This window comes from Hyla sarda, chromosome 6, assembly GCF_029499605.1.
Source record: "Hyla sarda isolate aHylSar1 chromosome 6, aHylSar1.hap1, whole genome shotgun sequence".
Lineage (NCBI taxonomy): Eukaryota > Metazoa > Chordata > Amphibia > Anura > Hylidae > Hyla > Hyla sarda.
In genome coordinates this window covers 182,098,362-182,114,528 of record NC_079194.1, presented here as the reverse complement: position 1 = coordinate 182,114,528, position 16,167 = coordinate 182,098,362, and the positions used below count along the sequence as shown (strand labels likewise).

Below are 16,167 nucleotides of genomic sequence, written 5' to 3'. Positions count from 1 at the left end.
CCAGAGTTATTAATGTTTAAAGTGACAGTGGTCAGATTTGCAAAAAACGCTCTGGTTCTTAAAGGAAATCTGTCATCAGAATCACCGGCACTAAACCTGTTACATATTCATGACCTATCCTCGTAGTGTAACTCCTTTTTCTAGGTCTGGTGCATGAGGATAAGTTCATGAATATTCATGAGCCGGGCGGCAGCTCCGCCCAGCTAGAATGACGTGTGGCCGAGTCCCAGATGATAACACCTCCCACTGAGTCCCAAGCCAGGGAATAACAGAAAACTAAAAATATAGATATCTGAAGAAGCGCTGAACCATTTTTAACCAGGTAAGAAGCGTTTTAATCAGGATCACCCGCACTACAAGCCTGTGTAACAGGTTTAGTGCGGGTGATTCTGATGACAGATTTCCTTTAAGGTGTAAAATGGCCTGGTCCTTAAGGGGTTAAAGACATTACATCAAAGTTGGATCAGCCTGTAGTGTGGTTTTCCACTGTGATTTTGAGTGTGACTCCATATCCAGACCTCCATGGGTTGATAAATTTGATTTCCATTGATAATTTTTGTGTGATTTTAGCAGTGTATAAAGGGTAAGGGCCCTTCCATAATACCCAACTGTATCCAGCATGGCCCAAACTGTGGATTGGCAAGAAAACAAGTGCCAACCTTACCAACTATGAAGGAGATTTATCATTCTTTTCAAGCGTATGGCTTTTATATGACCATTTTTTATCTTACTTTTTCTTATATGTGACCTAATTATCAAATAGTCACACAACCTTGATAAATAAATCATACGTAAGCAAAACCCGGGAAACCCACTTACAAAAGCATTATTTAAAGCAGAAAAGTTTTCCCTTATGTTAATAGCTGAAGTTCTTTTATCTACCCTTTATTACCAGTAGTGTTGCTAGAGAGTGACGGGGAGGGAGGCGTACCCCATCAGGCGACACCGTGACTGGCACTAAATAGCTGCACTCCAACTATCCCGCAACAACCCAACCACCCTCACAAATTAAAAAAATATATATTAAAAACATACTATGGCGCACCATGAATATCCGTACTCTGGAGGCTTTTTTGTTTAATTTTGAGCCTGCATTTTGTGATGTTGGTGGGCGGAGTGTTGCGAGTTTACGTCAGGAAGGAAGACAGCGCAGCACCAACAGGCACATAAACAATAGTGAAGCCACAAAAAAAAAGTCTCGTACATTACCCACCCCAAAATGTGCATGAAGCTGTATTACTATGGATGTTTTTTTTCTTTTTAAGAAAAAATGTTAGTGCCACATACGGATTATTTACTTAGTCTGTAAAAATTCTTACACAATTATTTTGTGTCTTATTCTATTTTAACACAACATTTAATTTAAACATTTAGGGAGAGATTTATCAAAACCTGTGCAGAGGAAAAGTTGCCCATAGCAACCAATCAGATCGCTTCTTTCATTTTGCAGAGGCCTTGTTAAAAATGAAAGAAGCGATCTGATTGGTTGCTATGGGCAACTGGGCAACTTTTCCTTTGCACAGGTTTTGATAATCTCCCCCTTAGTGGGTACGCCAGCATGTACATGTCCTAAAATTAACAAGGTGTGCAGTGTGTATTTTCAACCTTAAAATTAATAGTTATTATATAATATTTTTCTATAATTAACATTAATGTAGTAGCTTTGTTTCATGATGCAGAACAATTCACATGCCCAGCCAGACCATATACTAGCTGGGCATACAGTATATGACGCTTTCAGCAGGGATATGGCGGTATGATTCCTAGTATATGGTCTGGCTGGGCATACAGTATATGACGCTTTCAGCAGGGATATGGCGGTATGATTCCTAGTATATGGTCTGGCTGGGCATACAGTATATGACACTCTCAGCAGGGATATGGCGGTATGATTCCTAGTATATGGTCTGGCTGGGCATACAGTATATGACGCTTTCAGCAGGGATATGGCGGTATGATTCCTAGTATATGGTCTGGCTGGGCATACAGTATATGATGCTCTCAGCAGAGATATGGCGGTATGATACCTAGTATATGGTCTGGCTGGGCATACAGTATATGACACTCTCAGCAGGGATATGGCGGTATGATACCTAGTATATGGTCTGGCTGGGCATACAGTATATGACACTCTCAGCAGAGATATGGCGGTATGATACCTAGTATATGGTCTGGCTGGGCATACAGTATATGACGCTTTCAGCAGAGATATGGCGGTATGATACCTAGTATATGGTCTGGCTGGGCATACAGTATATGACGCTTTCAGCAGAGATATGGCGGTATGATACCTAGTATATGGTCTGGCTGGGCATACAGTATATGACACTCTCAGCAGGGATATGGCGGTATGATTCCTAGTATATGGTCTGGCTGGGCATACAGTATATGACGCTTTCAGCAGAGATATGGCGGTATGATTCCTAGTATATGGTCTGGCTGGGCATACAGTATATGACACTCTCAGCAGAGATATAGCGGTATGATACCTAGTATATGGTCTGGCTGGGCATACAGTATATGACGCTTTCAGCAGAGATATGGCGGTATGATACCTAGTATATGGTCTGGCTGGGCATACAGTATATGACGCTTTCAGCAGAGATATGGCGGTATGATACCTAGTATATGGTCTGGCTGGGCATACAGTATATGACACTCTCAGCAGGGATATGGCGGTATGATTCCTAGTATATGGTCTGGCTGGGCATACAGTATATGACGCTTTCAGCAGAGATATGGCGGTATGATACCTAGTATATGGTCTGGCTGGGCATACAGTATATGACGCTTTCAGCAGAGATATGGCGGTATGATTCCTAGTATATGGTCTGGCTGGGCATACAGTATATGACACTCTCAGCAGGGATATGGCGGTATGATTCCTAGTATATGGTCTGGCTGGGCATACAGTATATGAAGCTCTCAGCAGGGATATGGTGGTATGATTCCTAGTATATGGTCTGGCTGGGCATGCAGTATATGACGCTCTCAGCAGGGATATGGCGGTATGATACCTAGTATGTTGTCTGGCTGGGCATACAGTATATGAAGTTCTCAGCAGGGATATGGCGGTATGATTCCTAGTATATGACGCTTTCAGCAGGGATATGGCGGTATGATTCCTAGTATATGGTCTGGCTGGGCATACAGTATATGATGCTCTCAGCAGGGATATGGCAGTATGATACTTAGTATGTTGTCTGGCTGGGCATACAGTATATGAAGCTCTCAGCAGGGATATGGCGGTATGATTCCTAGTATATGGTCTAGCTGGGCATACAGTATATGACTCTCTCAGCAGGGATATGGCGGTTTGATTCCTAGTATATGTTCTAGCTGGGCATACAGTATATGAAGCTTTCAGCAGGGATATGGCGGTATGATTCCTAGTATATGGTCTGGCTGGGCATACAGTATATGACGCTCTCAGCAGGGATATGGCGGTATGATTCCTAGTATATGTTCTAGCTGGGCATACAGTATATGACGCTCTCAGCAGGGATATGGCGGTATGATTCCTAGTATATGGTCTGGCTGGGCATACAGTATGTGACGCTCTCAGCAGGGATATGGCGGTATGATTCCTAGTATATGGTCTGGCTGGGCATACAGTATATGACGCTCTCAGCAGAGATATGGCGGTATGATTCCTAGTATATGGTCTGGCTGGGCATACAGTATATGACGCTCTCAGCAGAGATATGGCGGTATGATTCCTAGTATATGGTCTAGCTTGGCATACAGTATATGACGCTCTCAGCAGGGATATGGCGGTTTGATTCCTAGTATATGGTCTGGCTGGGCATACAGTATATGACGCTCTTAGCAGGGATATGGCAGTATGAATGATACCTAGTATATGGTCTAGCTGGGCATACAGTATATGAAGCTCTCAGCAGGGATATGGTGGTATTATTCCCAGTATATGGTCTGGACATACAGTGTATGACGCTCTCAGCAGGGAAATGGCGGTATGATTCCTAGTATATGGTCTAGCTTGGCATACAGTATATGACGCTCTCAGCAGGGATATGGCGGTATGATTCCTAGTATATGGTCTAGCTGGGCATACAGTATATGACGCTCTCAGCAGGGATATGGCGGTATGATTCCTAGTATATGGTCTAGCTGGGCATACAGTATATGACGCTCTCAGCAGGGATATGGCGGTATGATTCCTAGTATATGGTCTGGCTGGGCATACAGTATATGACGCTATATTGAGGACGGTTTTTATGTTTATTAGAAATGATTCAATAAAGTTACTTGTTTGTTATTTCAGGAAGTGGTATCAGTAAACTCACTTTTTTCTGAATATATAATAGAGGGCCAATGGTGTTCAACCCTTAATATCATCAGTTACTTATTTGTAATACACATAGGCAACTGGCAAGGTTGGCACCTATTTTTCTACCAATCCACAGTTTGGGCCATGCTGGATACAGTTGGGTATTATGTAGGGGCCCATACTATTTATATTTCCACCCCTAGGTTAGTGGCCCAATTGTTTTTAACCCCTTAAATTTCTCACTTATTAAAAATGTAGAAAATGTATATAGTTGGTAAGGTTGGCACCAGTTTTCTTGCCAATCCACAGTTTGGGCCAGGCTGGATACAGTTGGGCATTATGAAGTGTCCCTTACTCTTTATATTTCCACCTTTAACTCAGTTGTCCAATGGCGTTTAACCCCTTAAATTCCTCAGTTACTTATTCAAAATGCAGAAAATGTATATACAGTCAAGGCCGTAAATGTTGTCACCCCTGAAATTTTTCAAGAAAATGAAGTATTTCTCACAGAAAAGGATTGCAGTAACCCGTTTTGCAATACACATGTTTATTCCCTTTGTGTTTATTGGAACTAAACCAAAAAAAGGGAGGGGAAATAAAGCAAATTGGACATAATGTCACACCAAACTCCAAAAATGGGCTGGACAAAATTATTGGCACCCTTTCAAAATTGTGGATAAAAAAGATTGTTTCAAGCATGTGATGCTCCTTTAAACTCACCTGGGACAAGTAACAGGTGTGGGCAATATAAAAATCACACCTGAAAGGATAAAAAGGAGAGAAGTTCACTTAGTCTTTGCATTGTGTGTCTGTGTGTGCCACACTAAGCATGGACAACAGAAAGAGGAGAAGAGAACTGTCTGAGGACTTGAGAACCAAAATTGTGGAAAAATATCAACAAACTCAAGGTTACAAGTCCATCTCCAGAGATCTAGATATGCCTTTGTCCAGAGTGCACAAGATTATCAAGAAGTTTGCAACCCAGGGCACTGTAGCTGGGCGTGGACGGAAGAGAAAAATTGATGAAAGGTGTCAACGCAGGATTAGTGGCCCAACCACATTTAACCCCTTAAATTCCTCAGTTACTTATTCAAAATATCGAAAATGTATATATTTGGCAAGGTTGGCAGTAGGGATGTACTGATACGATACTCGGCATTTGCATGGTATCGGGGACTCGTTTAATGTCCCCGATACCATGTCCAATACCTGCTGGTGTGCGGCCCCGCCCCCCTGTCGCGTTCTTCCGATCACATCATGGCATCCTATGGAGGAGCACTTGACACACACGTCACTCCTCCTCCCCTGCGCCCAGCGTAACGCTTTGGAGGAAGCAGAGTCATGTGTATGTCACATGCTCCTCCATAGGACGCCATGATGCGATCGGGAGAACGGGACAGAGGAGTGGCAACACCCGAGGACAGCCGCAGGTGAGCTGTCTACAAAAGGGGGTGGCGGGTCCTGCTGTCTATAAGGCAGGGGGGTCCTGCTGTCTATAAGGCGGGGGGGGGGGGGGCCTGCTGTCTTCAAGGCTGGGGGGCCTGCTGTCTACAAGGGGGGGGGGCTGCTCCCTACAAGGGGGGACCCTGCTCCCTACAAGGGGGACCCTGCTGTCTACAAGGGGGACAAGAGGAAGCGCTGTCTACCAGGGGGGCTCCTGTCTACAAGGAGGGGGCCCACTGTCTACAAGGGGGACAAGAGGAAGCGCTGTCTACAGGGGGGGGGGGGGGTGCTGTTTACAAGGGGGTGGGGGCGCTATCTACAAGGGGGAAGGCGCTGTCTACAAGGGTGGGTCCCTGTCTACAAGGAGGGGCCCGCTGTCTGTAAGGGGGACAAGAGGGAGCACTGTCTACAAGGGGGGGGGCCTGTTATCTGCAAGGGGGACACGGGGAGGGCGCTGTCTACAAGGGGGGCGACAAGAGGGGGCGCTGTCTACAAGGGAGGGGGGGCGCTGTCTACCGGGGGGGGGGGTGCGGTCTACAGGGGGTTGTTACTAATGTCTGCAACTATTTATACTACCTACAAGGGGATACTACCTACTATTAAAGGCAGTCTTACAGCAGAGTCACCTGCACTAACTTGAATTTATAGGTAGATAGTGCAGGTGACCCGGTTTCTACCACTCCTCACCATGTGGTCATCGGTCTCACCGCCAATGCAAATTCCCTGTTCTGTCCAATGGAGAAGAGAGAAATCTTGGCTCATTCTACTGCAGCCGCCTCCATTGTACACAACAAGGAACCCACATATCATACGGTAAACAGCGCCAGAGACCGGGTCACCCTGCTGTCAGATTCCCTTTAAAATAAAAGTACTCGTACATGGTATCAGTGAGTACTAGAATTAAAGTATCTGTACTCGTACTCTGTCTTAAAAAAATGGTATCGGGACATCCCTAGTTAGCACCTGTTTTCTTGCCAATCCACAGTTTTTACTTCAAATAAGTGCCAAAACTTTGAAAAATAAAATACACGTATTACTCATATGAGAAATCTGTGTGTGTGTGTGTGTGTGTGTGTATGTATGTGTATATATGTGTGTATGTTCCAGCATCACGTCCAAATGGCTGAAGATATTAACATGAAAATTGGCAGACATGTTACTTATATGTCAACAACAAACATAGGATAGGTGATTTTACCCTTACTCACCCCTATACACCCCTACTCACCTTGCAAATCAAGCCCAGTCCAACAAAGCCACGCCCCCTTCTAGTTCCAGCTTACAGTATCTTCATCACAAATCAGTCCCACTTGAGGACAGGATAGGAGGATGGGATAGGCGGTCGGGATATGAAGTTGACATATGAAGTTGAAATATGAGGACGGGATATGGGGTTGGGATATGACAACAATATATGAGGATGGAATATGAAGTCAAAAGCTTCCTCCTTTGTTGATTTTCCTCCCCAACAAAGGTTAGGAAGGAAAAACCCTACAGCTCAGCACTCAGCAGTATAATAAAGGTTGTAACACAGCCAGCAACATTCTTCCGATGGTGCACAAGATTTCGGCAACATAGAGATAACTTTGTGCAGTTAAACACACTTTGTAAGGTTTGAATACAGCGCAGGACAGAGTGACCACTACTCGGAGCTACCTGCCCAAATGACTGCTTGCTAACAATTTGTATACAGTGTTCCCCAATTAACTAATTTCTTAATATTTATGGATGGGACTGTGGTCATACATAGTAGGAAATGTTTTATACTCACTGTTAGTATATAGAGCAACAGGTGTGGGTACCATACACTACTTACCTTAAAGGGGGTACTCCGCCCAAAGGAAAGGGGATAAGATGTCTGATCGCAGGGATCACGCTGCTGGGGCCCCCTGCAATCTCCCTGCTACACCCAGCATTAATTTGCAGCATCAGGTGGAGTGCCAGAGGCTCATGATGTTACGGTCACGCCCCGATCGTAACTTCATAGCCACGCCCCCTCAATATAAGTCTATTGGAGGGGGCGTGAGGGCATTGAGGGGGGAGGTTAAGGTCATGAGCGGGGCGTGACTGTGAAGTCACAAGCCTCCGCATTGCTAGTCATCCAGCACGGAGTGAAGTAAGTCTGGGGTGCCGTAGTAGAGATTGCGGGGATCCCCGCGATCAGACATCTTATCCCCTATCCTTTGAATAGGGGATAAGATGTCTGGGGTTGGAGTACCCCTTTAAGCTTCCACCTTCACCCCCGGACTCTTCAGTATGAGCAAGACCAATCTGTACAGCAAGTGGTTCTCATGTCAGATATAATACAGTTCTTAATCCAGACAAGAAGAAGTGAAAGAAACATGGCACCTGCTCTTTTGCTGTAGTTCACTTCATTCCTTTATTGAAGTAAGACAGCAAAGCGACGGCCTGTTTTGTGCTTTAATCAGCACTTCATCTGGTTGATATTAGCACGAGGCCAGATGAAGTGCTTTTATTAGCACAAAACGGTCTGTCGCTTCATGTGCCCCAGTGAGTCTGTACTACCTGCAGTGCCGCCTTACTTTAAAAAAAAAAATTAACTACAGCGAAAGGATGAGTGCCAAGTTTCTTTATCTTCTTTGTGAATGTTTTACACTCGACGGAAAAGGAAAAAAAAATTGTGCCGCCAATAAAAATGTCAGATTGCTGCGAAACTCTACATGAAGTTATGTCGTAGGCAGATATGTAAATTATTACAGGGGTTAAGAGATCAGACACACTGGGGGAGATTTATCAAAGGATTTAGACTGGTTTTTCCTGTCTAAATTTGTCGCACAGAAAGTCGCAGTCTAAATATGTGCGACTTTTCTACGACTTTTGCTCTAGAGGATTTTTAGAACATGATGCATGCAAGTCTATTTTAGACTGAAATGCATTGAAAAATGCATTGGGGCTGAATTTATCAAAAGCGACTTTTCAGCGACAAGTCGCATAGGCTGAAACTACGCCAAAATGTCAGACCATGTTGGAGCAGGTTTAAATATAGACTAAAGCATAGATCCTGAAGTCTGTGCACAGAATTTATCAAGAGCCTTGCGCCATTTGATAAATTAGGTGCACAATAGACCAGCCTAACGCTCTGTAGTTTGGTCTATATTGATGCGGCACATAGACAACTTTGATAAATATCCCCCACTGTCTTCTTGCAACAAGAAGGACAAATGCCCAGATTTATCAAACTGTGTGAGAGAAAAATATAATTTTCCCATAGCAACCAATCACAGCTCAGCTTTCACTTTACCACAGCTCATTAAAGGGGTATTCCAGGCAAAAACATTTTATCCCCTATCGCCCCCTCCCATAGACATGAATGGAGGGGGCGTGGTGTGACGTCACTCACCCAGTCCCGGAAACCCGAAGGTTTCCGAAACTGGAGACGTAGCTCCCACATAGAATGCGGGTGTTGCATGGAGATCGCGGGGGGTCCCAGCGGTGGGCCCCCCACGATCATACATTTTATCCCCTATCCTTTGGATAGGGGATAAAATGTTTTTGCCCGGAATACCCCTTTAAGATAAAACTGTGATTGGTTGTTGTAGAAAAATCTCTCCACTTTTTTTTCTCTCACACAGTTTGATAAATCTTGTTGAAATAGGGAGATTTATCACAATCTGTCCAGAGGAAAAGTTGCTGAGTTGCCCATAGCAACCAATCAGATTGCTTCTTTAATTTTTGAAAAGGCCTCTGAAAAATGAAAGAAGCCATCTGATTGGTTGTAATGGGCAACTTTTCCTCTGAGGGAGATTTATCAAAATCTGTCCAAAGTGTTTCCCCCACTGCCCAGTAAAATACTCTCGGGCTACTTTTGGTTGTACATCCCTTAATGAAAGGATAAGAGGCCACTGCAAAATCATCAGTTTCCCTGGTTTTACTATTCATAGGTATATGTTTAAATGAAATTGATAGTTTTTATCACAAGTTTCATGGGTCTTGGTATGCTTACCACCTCTATGTCACACTGCACAAAAGTACAAGTATCTTGGCTTTGTTTGATGGCTTTTGATCATCCATCATCTTGATCAAGTTCCAGAGGTTTTTAGCTGGCTTCAGGTCTGGAGATTGTGCTGGTCATGACAGGGTCTTGGTCTGGTGGTCCTCCATCCACACCTTGACTGACCTTGGCTGTATGGCATGGAGCATTGTCCTGCTATAAAAAATTGTCAGATCAGAAGAAAGCAGCCTTGCTGAAGCATCCCCAGACCATTGATCCTCTACAAAATTTCACAGTAGGTGCAAAGGCCAACAACCACACTGCCTTGCACCCACTGTGATTCCTTGGCCTACCTGTGTGCCAGATTTTGTCCAAAACGGTAATTTATGGCGAACCAGCTACAGCAACCTACGAGTGTGCAGGGTCTATAGAACCAGCTGCAACATCGGTGGGCTAATGTGCTGTAGGATGCCATATGGAACCAGTATGCCTCCATGCCCAACCATATCTCTTGTATCCAGGCTACAGGTTTCCAACAAGGTACAGTTTTCCCCAATAAACTTTCTATCACTCTAAACCATCACTTACATATATTATCATTACATTCACAATATAAAGTTGAGTTCTATTCCAACAATTCCTCCAAATAGTTTTTTGATGTCAGTGTATTATGATGCATTATGTGTTGCCACTTAATAAATAGTGCTTTATGTGCAGTCAATGATAGCATTCACATCTATCTATTGTCCTTAGGCATTGGAAAAACATTGAGCACTGGTTACTGCCGGCTGTGCCATGGAAAATTCTCTTCCCGCAGTCTGCGCCAGGCCTTTGGGAAGGTGGCAGTTACTGGTCGGAGCTCAGAGAAGCAGAAGCGTATGGACCAGGTGTTCTTTGCGGATTTCCAGCAGCTGGTTGGCGTATCTGTTCAAGAGGATCCCCGGCTGCCCCAGTTTGTGTGCAAAGACTGCCATGCCCAGTTCTATAAGTGCCGCACAGTGTTACGCACTTTTATGCGAAGAGTGAATATCTCCCCGACCATTCCTCACTGCAAAATGACAGGGTGGGTGAAGTAAGGTAAACTATGTATGTTGTATGCATATGAAATCTGCAATACCTCTATAGATTGTCATGTAATTTCTGTCATTGGAGGATAACTAAGGCTGCATTCACACCACGATCTGACCTTCCGATGCACAGATTCAATTTTGGAAGCTCAAATCACCTGAAAGCGTATCTGTGCATGGATAGGTATGGGCAGATACGGAGCTATTAACTATTATGGGGCTGCGGACCCGATCGTAGTAAGCTAGTGACTACGATCTGGTCATTTTCTCAGGAGATCCGATTTTGGTCTACCACGATTTTCAAAAATCTCCTAGCTGACTACGATCGGGTCCGCAGCCCCATAATAGTTAATGGCTCTGTATATGTCTGTACTTATCCATGCACAGATACGATTTCAGGCGATTTGAGCTTCCCGAAATCGTATCTGTGCATTGCAAGGTCAGATCGTGGTGTGAATGCAGCCTAAGGAGTGTTTGTATGTTTGTTTGTTTATTCTTCCATCTTAACACCAAGTATGTGTATGCAGTTATTGCAGTGGGGTCAGCTTAACCTATTAGGGACACAGCCTATTTTGCCCTTATACAGTCATGGCCTTAAATGTTGGCCAAGAAAAGTATTTCTCACAGAAAAGGATTGCAGTAACACATGTTTTGCTATACACATGTTTATTCCCTTTGTGTGTATTGGAACTAAACCAAAAAAGGGAGGGAAAAAAACAAATTGGACATAATGTCACACCATACTCCAAAAATGAGCAGGACAAAATTATTGGCACCCTTAAATTAATATTTGGTTGCACACCCTTTGGAAAAAATAACTGAAATCAGTGGCTTCCTGTAACCATCAATAAGCTTCTTACACCTCTCAGCCGGAATGTTGGACCTCTCTTCCTTTGCAAACTGCTCCAGGTCTCTTATTGGAAGGGCGCCTTTTCCAAACAGCAATTTTAAGATCTCTCCACAGGTGATAAATGGGATTTAGATCTGGACTCATTGCTGGCCACTTCAGAACTCTCCAGTGCTTTGTTGCCATCCATTTCTGGGTGCTTTCTGACCTATGTTTGGGGTCATTGTCCTGCTGGAAGACCCAAGATCTTGGACGCAAACCCAGCTTTCTGACGCTGGGCTGTACAGTTCAACCCAAAATCCATTCGTAAACCTCAAATTTCATGATGCCTTGCACACATTCAAGGCACCCAGTGCCAGAGACTGCAAAACAACCCCAAAACATCATTGCACCTCCACCATATTTCACTGTAGGTACTGTGTTGTTTTCTTTGTAGGCCTCATTCCGTGTTTGGTAAACAGTAGAATGTTGTGCTTTACCAAAAAGCTCTATCTTAGTCTCATTTGTCAAGGATTTTGGCTTACTCAAGTTCATTTTGGCAAAATGTAGTCTTGCTTTTTTAGGTCTCTGTGTCAGCAGTGGGGTCCTCCTGGGTCTCCTGCCATAGTGTTTCATTTCATTTAAATGTTGAGGGAAGTTTGCGCTGACACTGATGCTCCCTGAGCCTGCATGACAGCTTGAATATCTTTGGAATTTGTTTGGGGCTGCTTATCCGCCATCCGGACTATCCTGCATTGACTCTTTTCATCAATTTTTCTCTTCCGTCCACACCCAGGGAGATTAGCTACAGTGCCATGGGTTGCAAACTTCTTGATAATGTTGCCCACTGTGGACAAAGGAAAATCTAGGTATCTGGAGATGGACTTGTAACCTTGAGATTGTTGATATTTTTCCACAATTTTGATTCTCAAGTCCTCAGACAGTTCTCTTCTCCTTTCTGTTGTCCATAATGCAAACACTAAGTGAACTTCTCTCCTTTTTTATCTTGTTTCAGGTGTGATTTTTATATTGCCCACACCTGATACTTGCCCCAGGTGAGGCAAAGGAGCATTATATGCTTGAAACAATCTTATTTTTCCACAATTTTGAAATGGTGCCAATAATTTTGTCCAGCCCATTTTTGGAGTTTAATGTGACATTATGTCCAATTTGCTTTTATTCCTCCCTTTTTTGGTTTATTTCCAATACACACAAAGGGGATAAACATGAGTATAGCAAAACATGTGTATAGCAAAACATGTGTTACTGCAATCCTTTTCTGTGAGAAATACTTCGTTTTCTTAAAACATTTCAGGGGTGCCAACATTTACGGCCATGACTTTACAGTTTAATTTTTGTGTTTTAGTTTTTTCCTCCTCGCCTTTCAAGTTCAATAACCCTTTTATTTTTGTTTTGTTTTTTGCCTGATCAATTGTACTTTGTAATGACTTTTTATTTTACCATAAAATGTATGGCATAACCAAGAAAATATTATTTGTAGGAGAAATTAAAAAGAGAAACACAATTTTGCAAGGTTTGTGGGGGAGGTCGTTTTTACTCAGTGCACTTTACACTAAAGGTGACATGTATACTTTATTCTGTGGGTCAATGCGTCTAAAACGATACCTAGGGGTGCACCGAGATGAAAATTTTGGATGTGCTTGACTGAAACATAAAATAACCTGCCTTTACTACATTTTTTTTTTCCAAAAGTTTTTGTATAATTGTATTAGCTGACCCAAAACTACAACTCCTAGCATGCCCTCGTGCAACCTATGGCTCTGAAGCCACCCCAAAACTAGTAAAGTACAACTCCCAGCATGCCCTTGCACAGCCTATGACACTGCAGCGCACAAAAACAAAAAAAAAACTATAACTCCCAGCATGTTGCGTTGTATAAAGCAGTTATCTGCAACCTGTGGCTCTGTAGCTGGTGCAGAACTGCTACAACTCTCAGTAGGCAACGACAGCTGCCAGCGCATGCATAAAGGGCAGTAAGACAAACAAAGTGCATATTCTCTGTAGCTGTACATAAACAGTTTATTCATGTGTTACTGCCCCTTATGCATTGCTAGTAGCTGTCATTGCCTGCAGTGGCTGTCGCTGGTACAGATTTGGGGGGTGGGCAATGGCTGTATGCTAAATAACAGAGCTCTCATCGGCCACTTTCCAATCTTCTATACAAAAACAATTCCCATTATGTGGCAACACCCCCACAGCAGCCGCTCATGGTCAGTGAGCCCCATATTTTCAGGAAAACCCAGGGGTCTGTATGTCACCTGGACGAGCTTCTTTTCTTTGGGATAAGGCCAGTCCTCTTATGTCTGGCAGAGTAGTACTTGTCCTCAGAGCAGCTGGCTGGGGTAAGCATTAAAGGGGTACTCCGGTGCTTACACATCTCATCCCCTATCCAAATTATAGGGGATAAGATGCCTGATCGCGGGAGTCCCGCAGCTGGGGACCCCCATGATCTTGCACGCGGCACCCTGTTTATAATCAGTCCACGGAGCGTGTTCGCTCCGGGACTGATTACCGACGACCACAGGGCCAACTGCGTGTGACGTCACGCCCCGCCCCTCAATGCAAGCCTATGGGAGGGGGCGTGATAACTGTCACGCCCCCTTCATAGGCTTGCATTGAGGGGGCGGAGGCTTGACGTCACATGCAGTCGGCCCTGTGGTCGCCGGTGTGAGGTGGTTTTTTGCGCCCCCGTAGATCCATGCGTCCGCTCCTCCCTCAGCTCTCCGAACATTTCCGAAGCTAGAACTGGGGGAGGGCAGAGCAAGGCGAAGGAGAAAGTTCACGCCCCCTCCCTCATCTCCCTGAGCTCGGCTGGACGCAGATCTCTACGGCCACGCCCCCTCCCTGAGGACATAGAGCTCCACGGCAGGTCCCCTCCCTCATCCCCCCGAGCTGAGGACGTAGAGCAGTGCTCCCAATGAGCTCTATGTGTAAAGGGGGACATACTGTACGGGCTAAATGTCCCCCTTTAGCGTGTACAGTAGGTCCCCCTTTACACATAGAGCTCAGTATGTCCCCCTTTAGCTTGTGCAGTCTTTAGCCCGTACAGTATGTCCCCCTTTAGCTTGTGCAGTCTAGCCCGTACAGTATGTCCCCCTTTAGCTTGTGCAGTCTTTAGCCCGTACAGTATGTCCTCCTTTGTCCCCCTTTAGCCTGTAGCCCGTGCAGTATGTCCCCCTTTGAGGGGACCTGCCGTGGAGATCTGCTGGGGGAGATGAGGGAGGGGACCTGCCGTGGAGATTTACGTCCTCAGCTCGGGGAGATGAGGGAGGGCGGGACCTGCCGTGGCGATCTATGTCCTCAGGGAGGGGGCGTGCCGTGGAGATCTGCGTCCAGCAGCCGAGCTCAGAGAGGGGAGATGAGGGAGGGGGCGTGAACTTTCTCCTTCCCCTTGCTCTGCCCTCCCCCAGTTCTAGCTTTGGAAATGTTCGGAGAGCTGGGGGAGGAGCGGACGCATGGATCTACGGGGGCGCAAAAAACCACCTCACACCGGTAATCAGACCCGGAGCGAACACACTCCGGGGACTGATTACAAATGGGGTGCTGCATGCAAGATCATTTGGGTCCCCAGCGGCGGGACTCCCGCGATCAGGCATCTTATCCACTATCCTTTGGATAGGGGATAAGATGTCTAAGCACCGGAGAACCCCTTTAAATCCATCCCCGCTGCTATTATCCTCACAACATCTGACCCTTGTAACATTTTCTTAAGCCATGCCCCTTTGGTAAGCCACGCCTCTGATATTCTCAGCCTTTTTTTTTTTTGTTTCTGCTCAAGACTGAAAAAACATTTTCAGTTGATATGTTTTGGTTGGTGAAATTTAGAAATGTTGGTGCATCCCTAAGGATAGCCATGGTTATACACTTTTCTATTATTGTACTGCTTTAAAAAAAAAAAAAAAAGTTTAACAATTAGTATGTTTAAAATTGCCCTTTTGTGACCCCTATAACTTTTTTTTATTTCTCTGTATACGAGGATGTATAATTTTTCATACTGTAGTATTATCAGTACCACTTTTGCGCATATATGACTTTTTGACCACCTTCATTTTTTTTGTGATGTGACCAATCAACAATTTGGGACTTTTTTTATTTTTACGCAGTTCACCCCAATATTTATTTTTAACAGCATACAAAATGACTGTTGTCTCAGATTTTTCCCAGGTTCCAATGAGACCGAGACCTGACTCACTAGTCAGCTGATGACAGGGAGCCTGTCTGCCTCAATGGGTGAAGCGATCGCTTGGTGGGGGAGAGATCAATCTGCAACTAATGCAACAGCTGTAGGCACCCTGATTGAAAACCACAGGTTTTTTGAATGGATGCAGCTCATTTATGTTTCAATGGGTGGGGTGGCTGATGTGTGGGAGGGAGGAAAATGGAATTATGGGATTTGTAGTCAAAAAAAGAAAAGTCACAGGAAATACCAATTCACAAACAGCTAGCCACAGTGTTATGGTAATCTCATGACATAGCCATTTAGCCCCAAGACAAGCACAGATCCCAAGACCTATACAGAGCAAAGTGAGGGGACCTCCGGCCGGCAAACAAACTGATTGAACCCCCG

At 44.6% G+C, this 16,167-nt stretch overlaps 1 protein-coding gene across 3 annotated transcripts in view; it reads left to right on the top strand.

Moving 5' to 3' along the window:
- Nucleotides 1-16,167, top strand: part of ZNF276 (zinc finger protein 276) — a 67,609-nt gene that overhangs the window by 8,635 nt on the left and 42,807 nt on the right. For 2 of the 3 annotated variants that reach the window (XM_056525994.1, XM_056525993.1), the window contains exon 2: nt 10,440-10,749. In XM_056525994.1, the coding sequence (XP_056381969.1) occupies nt 10,440-10,749 (310 nt within the window). Of the gene's footprint in view, nt 1-1,489; nt 1,584-10,439; nt 10,750-16,167 lie in introns of those variants that run through there. The other variant, XM_056525996.1, reaches the window with a different exon arrangement.